Raw genomic sequence first — 12,758 nt, 5'->3', positions numbered from 1 at the left:
TCATCACACATGCGTGCGTACAATCATTTATCAACATAATGAGCATGTAGGTTTTAAAAGGTTGTTTAACTTTTTCCCCCCTCAATGCTTTATATCCTCGTGTATGAGAATGAGTAAGAAATGTGTATCTCACTGAGATTAATGCACATTTTGCTACAAGACAATTAGTCATTTTCTGACAGTTAATTTCCCTACTCATCTTGTCATAAAAAATATTTTTTTTTCTTCCTTTTTTTTGTGGGCATCCATCATTACATTTGTCCATAAAGATGTGGCAAAGCAATGTGTCATACAAATTTAGTGCAATAATGTGAACCTCCAACGTTTGTTGAAACATGAGTATCTTTTTTTTTTTCTCCAGTGTCTGCTGAAAGGCTTTGAGCACAATGTCTGTCACAGAGATGTTTGCAACCAGCTAACAGTATCACAACTTTTTTTTTCTCAATATACCATGCTATTGATCCTGCTCAAAAGCACACATCACTTCTGCAACTGCAGACCTATTATCTTTGAATAGAAAAAAAGTTAAAGAAAATCAGCAAGCGAGACCCGACAGCATTACTTTTACGACACACTGAGCCAGAAATGTAACACACAACATACAGTATCTTGCCGACTATAGATCTGTTAAGCTTTTTTTTCTCTTATGAATGGCACATACTTAGCTAGAATAATGGCCATAATATAGTGTCTTGATACATCACATCTCTATGTATCTATCCTATTTACAGATGGAGCTTAAACATGACTCATACAACATTGACCAAATAGCCCAAAACTCAAGCAAGCATCCTAATGTATCACAGAGCCTACCTGGCTAGCAGTGATGGTTTCAACATGCTCTCAGGTCCATGGTTACCTATAAAACATAGGACAGTGACCCTTTTCACAAATGTACATACTATACATAAGATTTATGCAACTCAACCCTTTTCTTCGAATGCAATATAACTCTTTTATATCTCAGAGGTCGCCCTGTTTTTTGTTGCCATTAATGTCTACTAGGAGTGTCTATGTGTAATAATCTCTTATGTTAGTTAAACAGATCATCTTTGGTATGGAAATAAGGCTGGATTTTCCACAAACATAATTTCATTTCTTTTTGATCCCAAGATGACATCAAAACATAAATGTCAGCCTCTGGTTCTATGTAACTAAGCCTTCTCCATACCATTGATATTCGTATCCAAGCTGGGAGTATAGCATGCCAAAAAAAATCTCATGACTTAAAGTGTGCCTGCCATGTTTTATGGACAGCATATCAAATTCCTCCTAATCCATTACTGATAAGAGCACACAGTGTAGTTTTTAGCCTATACAATACGCATCTATATTGTAACACTGCAAAAGAAAAATAATAAGAAATAGTACTGAAAACATCAGAGTAACAGCTGCCTTGATATGATGAAGCTCTGGATGGTTCTGAAGAGTCTTAACATTATACTATATACAGTCTCTCTACAGATGGCATAAGGCCTTGGACTTTGGGAATAAGGCAGCCAGTTGTTGATTCCTTTCGATGTATAGTCCACAAAGTGGCCTGAATTCCCATCTTCTCCCTCCTGATTCATCTACTCCCTTTATAAGATATTAAACAGTACAAGAAGTATAGGCTTTGAGAAAATTTCACTCTTGGACAATGCTCAGATGTGAATCAGTTTTCCACTGATTTGGTATATGATAAAGTATAAAGATTATGTCTTAAATTCAGCACCTGGCAGCATAAGATGCTACCCTTTTTTAATATTCAGATATGGCAGGCAAATGTACTACAACTATTATGTGCATATACTACAATCCCAATATTGTCTCCATTTGGTTGAACTTGAGCCGCACACACTAAAAATAGTATACAACAGCATACGTTTTTGGTCTTTTGTGCCAAATTTCCTGTCCATCTCTTTCTTTCATTAAGTGTCCGTTGAATACAAATATTGCATTGCTGATTGGTTATAACAAGGAAGATTATGTTTCTCTTAATGGTCATACCATACAAACATGCCCTTTGTAAGTGCATGCTGCCGCCAAGTACTCACACTTTTTACTTGAAATGCTTACATTTCTAATTTCAGATGAGGGAGAAAAGTGGTTAAGTACTGAATCTCTGGGTGACAAATGAAAAAGGAGAGAAGTAACTAAACGTTAGTACGAGTGATTTTCTGGTAAGCCCGGCACTTTTAACAGAACGAATGGCAAAGTCCAGACAAATCCAAACAAACTATAGTTTAAAAACAGATAAACTACATACGCACCAAACAAACAACAGAGAACAGAAATCATACAGAGTAAAAGATGACTTTAGCCCAGCATCTCTACTGAAGTCGGCTGGTCTTTGCTTTCTAGCCAGTCAAAAGAGTTCACAGTATCACTGCATATTTGCTGAAAAAGCGGGTCGTTCTTCAGTTCTTCCAGTGTTGAGTCTTCGTATTGTTCCTGCTGTTGATTAGGATCAAACAGCAGGTTGGTGTCCAACGTGTTAAGGTCAGTGATGCTACTGGACAGATCTGAGGTCAGCCTGATGTCGTTTGAAAAGTCAGATGCCACAGCATTGAGCTCGGAAGCTACCTGACCCACCAACTGAGAACTGGGGTTGAGGCCATCATCCCCCAACAAGTCCTTGACGGTGTTGTTGAAATCAAGCTGCTGTTGCTCGTCCTCTGCCTCCTGCTGCTGTGTGCTCTGGAGGAGGAGCTGTGGTTGTGTCTGCACAGAATTCTCCTGGAGCTGCTGCTGCTGCTGGTCTTGGTCACCAGGGCCCGCTTGTGCTTGGCTGTTCACAGTGGAGAAACTCACATGTTCTCCACTGCTAGTGGTGAGGTAGCCATGCTGCTGGAGCTCAAAGGCAGCAGGGCTAGAGCTAACAGGCAGTTGAGTCTGGTGGGCAGTTCCTTCAGCAAAGTCAGGAGTGGTCTCCAAGATCTGTGTGAGGTTCATACGGGCCGTGTAGTTAGAGGCGAGGTTGTTTATGCCCAGGCCACGGACAGAATCATCCCCATCAGCTTCCATCTTGCTGAGAAGAACATTGGTGATTTTGGCGGTGTTACTCTGACCGTGCAAAGGCAGCATCTCACTCTGCATCATGATGTTCAGGGGCACCGATTGGCTACGCTGAACCATGCTGTGCACAGAGCCGACCGCCTGACTGTTGGACAGGATGCTGAGCACCTCAGAGGTGATGGGGGAGTTAAAGGGTGAAACCACAGCTTGGGTGGTGGTATTGGTGGTGGTATTGGTGGTTGTTGGAGGGTTGGTGTTGCCACTGAAGTTTCTCTGGCGCACTGCCGGACTGACACTGCGGCAACGGAAAGTGCTGGATGCAGATGAGGTTGATGCCTTGTTGTCCAACGGTGCAGGCACAGCAAAACTCTCCTGTTTAGTGGGAGTAGTTACACCTGTTACCAGCTGCTGCTGTTGCGGCTGCTGCTGTTGTTGTTGTTGTTGTTGTTGCTGCTGCTGCACCGGAGATATGGGGGTCAAACGGCCAAAGTGAGACGCATCCTGTCTCGACTGAGCTTGAAATGACTGGCCCGGAATTGCAAAAGCATGCGGCTTACGAAACTGGTCATCTACCAGGTCTTGGTAGCTGGGCAGAATGCCAATGCTATGGTTGGGCAAAGGACCTACAGAGTTGCTGTTGTAGCGGTTGTTGATCCACTCCAGTTTGGCCTTGTCAGGATGTGTTGCCATTGGCCTTTGCATGGGCTTAACAGGGCTGCTGGATACAATACTAGCATCATGATACCCTGTGATGCTCGAGTTGATCGGCGTGAACGCAAAAGGGTTTCTGCACTCCACTGGGCTTGGGGGGACGCTGCTGCTGCAGTTGGACAGTGGTGTGCTGATGGGGGTGTGGCGACCCATGGGTCCATCCACAGGGGTGATTGGAGCCATGCGGGAACAGGGGCTCTCTCTCGTCAGGCTGTGCCCAAGGGTCATTTCAGAGGTGGGGGTTGGTGTCGGAGTTGGAGTTGGTGTTGGAGTGGGAGTTTGGACAGGAGTGGTGCTGCTGTGGGCAGAGTGGAAGAAAGTAGGGCCAGCCTGGTGAGCATTTATGATGGAGCCTTGACTGCTGGCTGACTGGCCTTGTATAGACACATCCACACAGCTACCAAACAGACCCTTCAGCTTCATTTGCTCTTCCATTTGCACTAGCTCCTCCACAATACTGTCCTGGGTCATGTCATCATCATTGAACGGGAAGTAGTCCATGTTGGGCTGAGAACCTGCAAAGTCAACCATCTCCTGTGCGAGGCTGAGCTGGCCTGAGGCCTCGGGTGGTTGACCTATAATGGAAAGTTGGTCAGAAGGGGCTTGTTTGTGTTCTGCTGGTCTCTGCTGCGCAAACGCCTGCTTCCGAAGCTCATCAAGCTGTCCCTCCTCCCATATTGTGCTCTTTAAGTCTCTCATCACAGAGGCTTCGTGTGCTCCTGAGTTGGCTGGTATGGTGAGAGGGTCCCTGGTGATCTGCCTTAGCAATGCCTGATCCGGCATGTTGTTTCCAGCTGCGGTTGTATCAGTTCTGAGAGAATGGTCTTCGCGTTTCATCAGCAAGGCCTGGGGTTTGACAACAGTCTGGGAGCACTCATTGTGTGTGATAGGCGAGTCAGAGAGAGCAAGGATCTGTGTGGGCCCCATGGAGGTGTGTTTCACAGTCACTTTGCAGGGAGCACTCTCTGGTCTGGCGGGGGTTCCCGGTCTGGGGATCCTCTTCAATGCGGCACTGACTCCAGGTTTGGGATTGTCAATTACAGCCAATGGCTGCTGGGAAATAAACACCCTTTTCACAGGAATGACATGGGACTCTCCACCTGGGCCTGTGCGCTTTCTTGGGCTCTTGATATCTAGGCAGACATCTTTCGATGTTGGGGTAAGAGCAGAGGAGCCATTGGATGATGTGTTGCTATATGAGTTCTGATTATCAACAGTCAAGTACAAAGTACTGCCATGGCAGTTACTGCTATTGCTGTCCTGAGTCCCAGCTACAGCTATCGAGATGGGAGGGGATGTTGGGTCAATTTTTATTCTTGACAGCTTGTCGGGTCCAGGAGAACACTTAATCAGGAAGCTTGGCTCACTGGCAGCCCTGAACTTAGCCATTCTCTCCTCTTTTACCCCAACAGCAGTTCTCCCTGTGCCATAGGCGTGGTTATTGTCATTTCCAGCTTCACACACCAGTTTGATGTCAGTGGAGAGGATTGGGGTGGAGATTAGGGCACCGGGTCGGATTGCAGAAGACTGAGGGGCAAATGAGCTCCCACAATGTGTATACTGTAAATCGTCCAGGGCAGCTATGGTATTCACACCTGCCGAGGCAGGACGCACGGTTGTGCTGCTGCTGCTGCTGCTGGGAGCCAGAGCAATGGCCGTCATCTTCACCACGTTGACTGAGCTGACGTGGGGAGTTGGCATCACAGTTTTTATAGGGCTGTTGGTGATGAGCAGGGTGGGAGGTGAGCGCAGCGTGATGGCACTGGTGGCAGAGGGCTTGGGCAGAATTTGTGCGTACCGTGTACCATGTCGTGCCAGCCGGTCACTCACAGGACTGGCTGATATATTCTGAGGATGTTTGGGGGACTGTTTCAGAGACTGAGTGACCACTTGGAAGTTCACAGGCAACACTTTCCCTTCTGAAGTCCCCACAGGGCTGGGTGAGGTCATCAACTGCCTGCCTCGCTGTACCTGGGACAAGAAATGTGAGAATATAAAACTACATTTCGGCACATTTGTTAATAACATATCTGAGCATAATTGGAGGCAAAGATTCCGCCACATACCGTGACTGGGCTGGGAACAGCTGCTACCACGATGCCTATGGTGGGCTGAGGGGAGAGCAGAGCAGGGCTGCCACAGGCGATGGTGGGGCCAAGAGTACTGGCCTCCGTTCTCTTGACCTGGGTCTCACTTGGCAGGGGTGAGTGGAGCTTCTGCTCCTGCTGCTTCTTCTGGATCTTGCGCTGCAGTTGCTGCTTTGCATCAACAGAGGGAGAAGGCAGTGTCTTCACCTGGGGCTGAAAAGAGTTTGCTTCAGCTGTTGGCACGAACGCAGAGGCTGGAGTTGGCGTCTTCATCCCTGTCAAGCGAAGAAAACAGAAATCAAAGAATTATGTAAGTCAGGATACAGTGTAAATGAGAGCAAAGCCCTTCAATCAGGTTCTGCTAATAGAGACAATTTAAGTAGTTCTGTCCATTTAAGCACATATTATTATGCACAGTATTATCAAGTTCTTCAAAACTGTGACAGAATTACATTGTTGCACTGTTATATTGATCATGAGAGGCCAGGACAGAACACAACAGTAAAATCACAACACCAGTAGATGAGAGGACGTCTTTCTTTACCTGTGGGTGTTCCAGTCATAACAGTGAGTGCAGCCATGGACTTAGTGCCAATGTAGTGGCTATTGAGCAGGAAGCGGGCCAGGTCCTCCACATGGTCAAACTGACGACTCAGGACCTTTTGGGCCCACTCGCACACCAGTCCACAGGCAGCAGATCTCATTTCATCTTCAGCGCTCGGGGACTGGCCTGACGGCTCCATCAGCTCACACTACAGTGGAGAGCAGCATGTGGACGAGCGTCAGACAGTTTCACATGTCTAACTAGATATTTTATTGGATGTTTATTTATTTTTTTCTTCAGAGTAACTTACCCCATCACCAGATTTCTGCAGATCCAGGTTGGGTAAGGACGGCATGTGAACAAAAGCTTTCTTCCTTAACCCGCTATAACAATATGTGAGAAGGAGTTAAGGAGTCTGAAACACAATGACTTAATCTGGAAAGAGACATAAACACCTCTTTTTTTTCTCCACAGGACAATGTGTGACGCAACTAATAACTATTAACACCAATTTATAAAACCTAAAGGCACTTATAAAAAGACATACATGTCAAATGGCACCAATACATGTCTGCAATCAACACACGGCATCAACTCACTTGCTCACAATTTGAAGACAATACAAGCAGAATAAAGGGACACATGAAAGCAGGGGAAGACTTTGTTGACAGGTTCATCAGAATTAAAGGATATTTGGATTTTCCCCTCATGCCCAGTCGACGTGCCTTCATGTTAGGAAAGACATTCTTCATGATCTTTCCGAAGTCTGCTGCACTCAGTGGATTGTAGCCGAGATTGTCACAATAGCTCCTGCAAAAGAAGAGAATCAGCCATAAGATTAAAAGAGAAACGTATACTGTTGTTACACCCCTTTTCTGTGGCCTCTCTGTCTCTCTCACACTCACTTGTATTCATCATACACCTCTTGCTTTGGGAGAGAAGTCTCTGGGTGCTCTTCTAGGTGATTCCGTATCCAGTTGAAAGCATACATCTGTTGAGTACGGCTTGACGACATGGAACTCTGATCACTGGAATTAGTGCAGAAGAAGAAGACATCTGGTGAGGCGGTGTCCTTGATTTGTATGCATCATTTCTTGTTAATACAGAAACTTTAATACCATAATCCAGGAGTGGAGGACCCCCTCTCATTCTCAGTCCAAATGGGTAGAATTGCGGGGTTGGGGTGATGAATAGATATGGGGAAACAAATGAAACACAGACAGGTAGGTATAGCAAGAATCTACATAAGTGGTTTGCTTCATAATGATAATCAATCATACAGCTGAAAAACGGACAATTATATATATATATATATATATATATATATATATATATATATATACTCACCAGTGAACACAAATGTCAAATAGTCTACTGTGACAAGCAATGAAACAATCATAATGTCTCATGAGAGACACAACAAAGCAGCCTTGTGTGCGTGAGCCAGAAAAAGCCAAAGAGCAATGTGTGCAAACTTGATTTGATGAGTGACGTGTGTGTGTGTGTGTGTGTGTGTGTGTGTGTGTGTGTGTGTGTGTGTGTGTGTGTGTGTGTCTGTGTGTGTGTGTGTGTGTGTGTGTCATACCTTTTATCATTGCCACTGCTGGGACCAGAAGGCAACTTCAGGTAGAGGTAGAGTTTTTCGATGTCTGTAAACTTCTCAACATCTTGCTGTAAAAATAAAATAATCACAAAAAGGTAAACACATAATTTATATAAAACTAATTCAAATCAGTTCCCCCAAACATAACCTATAAATGTGTGCCACGTGAGTGCGATATGGACGAAAGAATGAAGACAGAAGATGACATTGATCAATAGATTGTAAATCCTATTTCAGGCCTAATGGTTTTCACAACTAAACAAATAGATATATGTTTGCAGCATTTGTTTTAATTTAGCACCGATTCTTAAATGCTCCACAGGTAAGACCGTTGCACACAACCTCCTTACTATTGATTCCACTCGACTGCTTTTCAATTGGTTTCTAAGAATGGACTCATCTTCCCTGTTTCCTTTCCTATTTGCCTCTTTGTTGCTAGGGGAACCAATACTTGAATGAATGAGGTGAGAGCTGTCGGCCAATGAGCAGTGAATGAAAACGCTATTTACTACACTCCATCGCTTCAAGCCCAGTGAATGAATGAGTCCTCCTCTGCTTATAGAAGACCATGGTTCAATCTTTTGGCAACATCCCCCAAATGTTTTCTTGGATTTTCTAAGAGGATTTTCACACCTGACAACAGAACCTATACATACAGTATATAATGTAGGACACTTATTATTTATAAATTCACGTGCTTTCACATGTTTTAAGTTGGTGGACTTTGAAAACACTTAATTAATGGACTAAGTAAAAAATAAGAGGCTTCCAGAACAAATGCAAAACAAAGATGGTAACAATCAAAGAACTTGAAAATAAAAATAAAATGTGTAAAAGATATGTAAAAATAAAATGATTATCAAATACAAAACCCAGACTACTGTGTATATGGGGTATAAGTACTAAACATGTATTTTGATTCTCTTTCATTTTCAGTGTTAAGTTTATTGATATTTGTTCAATGTAATAATGTTAAAGGCAGGTGTAGTAATAAGCTATGGATTCAGTCTACACCTTTTGGATTATATAAACATGCTTTGGTTTGTCACTTTTGTATGTGTATTGGAGTTATAGAATTTGAAAACAAAACAAACTAAACCAAAACTTGATTAACATTAATACATTTAAAGTTACAAAATTACATCTCAGATACGCGAGCCACCCAGCAGCTACACTGAGCAGGCACCGCCTGTATATTTAAGGATAATCACGGGCTGAAGGGAGCTATTGCTTTTATAAAATGGCCCATTTTAAAGTTGTACAGACACATTACAATTTTCATAGTTATTTTTATTGATAAATAATAAAGTTAAAGTTCACAGTAGGCACTCCTCGGCTACATGCCTGTTCCGAGGTAGTTATTATTTTACCTCTTAATGTGGTTTAAAATGTTGTGTTTCCTTTTTTTGAAGATGTCATCAATACATGCAAGAGAAAATTGCTTAATTTTCTCGAAGGATGGAATTAAATAAACTTTTTTTATTTTAGGCAATATGACTATACTGTGGCACAAGTATTTTGATTCGTCAGTTAGTTAATTCACTGGATAAGCTAATACAATACAATACAATTTTGCCAAAATGTATATAAACATCTTGATATAAGATAACATACAGTATATGGTGATAAAAGATTAATGAATTCCACCCACCCCTCAGTATTACTTTAAGATCTCAAACCTTTTTGTCACCATACCTATACATTTTGTGCTCATATTATTAATATAATATGGAACTTCTGATATTTACCCTACAACCATATTTGGAAACAATCCATAAGTGAGACTTTCTATTTTTGTAAAGGAGGTCTTTTATTTGCCCCAGCCTGACATGCCGTGTCCAACAGGGTCATTTGTAAGCCTCTGATGTGCTTACACATTGAAAGGGACTAAATATGCTTTCTGAAATCTGTCAAACACCAGACAGACTTGTTGAAATTAAAATAGAAACTGTTAACAGCCTGTATTTTCTATTAGTAACCACAAATGACAACGCTTTATCATGTAGCTTTGATGTCACTGACATGGCTTTGTTGCTGAATATGAGATGTGGGCCACTTCAGCGCAGATAAATCCACAACAAAATGTGCATAAATAGAAATATTTTACATATACAGATGTGGCGGAGTACCAAAAAAAGAATTTCCTTTGAACATTGCAAATAAAAAGATATATGTGTATTTACAGGCACATATAATGCACAATACTGTTACCATGATCCAAAAAGAAAACAGTAAAACATAAGAGTAATATATAAAATAGGACAACCAAGCATGAAACGTATATAAATTATTTCTCAACTAAAGCTAAGCTGCACATCTGTTCTTAAAACCCACCAACTACATATGACTGATAATAAGGGGTTGGTCGAGTGTCAGGTAACAGACAACAAAGACGTGGCTTGTACAGGTAGGACGCCTTCTCATGGATACTCACCAATATGCTGTCCACTTTTGATTGTACAGATTTGCTGCAATAGAAAAGAGAGCAAAAGTCAGATTTGTGAATAGATATGACTTGGATTAATATAACATTGGTGAATGCAGTTTTTTCCTGTTATTTCAACTAACTTTGTTTTCATTCCCTGTTGACCGTTTTCTTTGTATGGTATAACATATGATAAGAAACCCAATTTATAATTTTTCATTTATTACCGCAGTTTTTGAATATACTAAATTAAGATACACAATCGGTCAGGTTGAAACAGGAGTAAGTGAACTGCCATCTCCAGGTCTCTAAACAGATGTTTTGGGGCTTCAGCTGGGTCATTCAAGGACGTGAAGAGACTCGACCCCAAAGCCACTCCAACGTTGGTTGGCTTGGCCGTCCGCTCCAGGTTGTTGTGGTGCTGAATGGTAAACTCCAAGGCCAATGTGAAATGCAGTGAATTGCATTGTGAGATCCATGCCATGGACAATGCTTGATTGTTCCAAGGGTTTTTTTCACGTCACATTTTATTACTCGTCATGGTAGTAAAAGCCAAGGATTTAATAACAACATTAACAATGGCTCTATTCTAGTCCTAGTGGTGAGTGCGACAGTGAACCAGCATGCACAATACCAGAACCCTGAAACTGAAGCAGCTAAATGGAATTCAACCATCAGTTATTATCATTTACACCTGTGCTTTTCCTACATGGCGTGGTGAAATGTCTTTATATGTTATACAGTTCAAATTCTGAATTTGGACATAGATAAGATGGTGTGGACAGCACATTTAATGCACCATGTAGTGTATAGTGCGGTAATAGAGAGTTCTGACACATCCCTAGAGGTTTTGCAGGGATAATATCAAAGCAGGTGCACTAATGGATGCAGAGCAGAGACTCTGAATACGTAACAAAAGGAGCACGTTCACTTTTAAAAAGTCAAATGAATCGGCAAAAAAGAAAGAAAGAAAACTCCTTGTGATTGTGGGTTATCGTGTAAGTACATGACATCCATTCGAAATCACATACATAAAGTGTGCAAAAACTGTGAATGAGGTTTGAATTATTACCAACGCCACTGTGCAGTACGTCATAACACATGAGCAGATAATAATAATAACAAAACGTCGCGTTATTTAGTTGATTTTACGCACGACGATGAAAACACACCGAAATAATGTTGTTTTAATCCAAAGCCACCGTAGAAACTAAAACACACACACACACACTGAACCACTACATCGGTGAGATGCCTCTGGTTTGACACCTGTCACCCGGAGCATCAGCACCACCGGTGGGTTGAGCATCATCTATCACATGGCCTCCTCAGGCTCATGATTACAGCCACTGCCGCTGGAAATAACCAGGCGTGAACGACCCATTGATGCACAACCAGCGAGCAGGCAGCACGGCTCCTCTCGCCGCTGTTGCATCTCCCGTTAAATGCCCCCCCGGTCGGTCGGCACCGGAGCGCCCGTGTTATTTCCAGCCGCTTTGTGCAGCACTCTGCCCCCCCCCCCCCCCCCCCCCCCCCTGCCTCTCCACAGCTAGATACGCTAATTACGAGGCTACTGCTAGCGAGAAAAAAAAAAAGAACAAGTGTGGCTGCTCGAGGATCATTTTTTCATTTCTTACCAAATTGAATTCTTTATTTTGAACTGTAACGCGTTCGCCTCGGGCCCCTGGAGTCCTGGCACCAGCGCTGGAAGAGAGCCTAATCCCGAGGCAGGCTTCTGACCAGGTTGTTGTTGATCATCAGCCATCGCGACGGAGGGGTGGTGGGGGAGCTTTAACAAGTAGGCCTCATCCCCGGCTGTGCGCTGCACCGGACCCACCGCTGCTGGAGCGGCTCAGTCAGCTAGGACAGCCCGCTGAATCCACCGCAGAGCATGGCTACAAACACTGTGATCGGAGCCGACGCAAAACACAAAACGTAACCAAAAATGACACTCGGGGAATACAAAAGGCATTTCGCAGAGGTCTCTCCGCTGCCGCAAATAGCACGCCTGCAGCAGCCAGCAGCAGCTACAGACGAGCTGGCTGCGTCAAGGTACCGACGAGAAGCACGGGCCAGCCCGGAAGTACACGGGGAGTTAGGGCCTTCGAAATAAAAGCACGGGATCTGAAACTGTTTACGGGAAAGTTTCACTTTTTTTTTTTTTTTAACAAGAGTGTCTTTGAATAATAATGACATGTCCAGATGTGCATAATGACATTTCCAGATGTGCATTCAAATAGCTTTTGCAAGCTGTAATCATGTATGCTGTTCACACTGGCCAACAAAAGATCCCTTCCTAACATAATACTAAGATTCTCTTTGTATTTCCACAGATAGTATTTATTTAGGGATATTAACATGTAGAAGGTGTTTAGTATTTAACACCCTCTT

The 12,758-nt window shown here is 43.1% G+C and overlaps 1 protein-coding gene across 1 annotated transcript; it reads right to left on the bottom strand.

Annotated features, from left to right (window-relative positions):
* Positions 1-215: 215 nt before the first annotated feature.
* Positions 216-12,415, bottom strand: LOC117732221 (DNA-binding protein RFX7). Its single transcript, XM_034535001.1, has 10 exons — positions 12,005-12,415; positions 10,377-10,410; positions 7,925-8,010; positions 7,458-7,496; positions 7,245-7,367; positions 7,033-7,149; positions 6,650-6,734; positions 6,340-6,547; positions 5,775-6,070; positions 216-5,679 (listed from the first exon to the last, which is right to left on the bottom strand). Exons 1-10 carry the CDS (start codon positions 12,130-12,132, stop codon positions 2,299-2,301), a joined length of 4,497 nt encoding a protein of 1,498 aa, XP_034390892.1. The 5' UTR covers positions 12,133-12,415; the 3' UTR covers positions 216-2,298.
* Between the last annotated feature and the right edge of the window lie 343 nt (positions 12,416-12,758).

This window comes from Cyclopterus lumpus, chromosome 6 (assembly GCF_009769545.1).
Source record: "Cyclopterus lumpus isolate fCycLum1 chromosome 6, fCycLum1.pri, whole genome shotgun sequence".
Taxonomy (NCBI): Eukaryota; Metazoa; Chordata; class Actinopteri; order Perciformes; family Cyclopteridae; genus Cyclopterus; species Cyclopterus lumpus.
Note: the sequence above shows the minus strand (reverse complement) of the source record. Positions and strands in the feature narration are given on the sequence as shown.

Bases quoted from the DNA above. Each gene is read 5' to 3' on its own strand.
- LOC117732221 (XM_034535001.1), bottom strand. From the start codon at position 12,132: ATGGCTGATGATCAACAACAACCTGGTCAGAAGCCTGCCTCGGGATTA. The intron at 6,548-6,649 runs GTAAGTTACTCT...TCTCCACTGTAG, and splicing joins TGCAGAAATCTGGTGATGGG to TGTGAGCTGATGGAGCCGTC. The intron at 5,680-5,774 runs GTATGTGGCGGA...TTCTTGTCCCAG, and splicing joins CTGTTCCCAGCCCAGTCACG to GTACAGCGAGGCAGGCAGTT.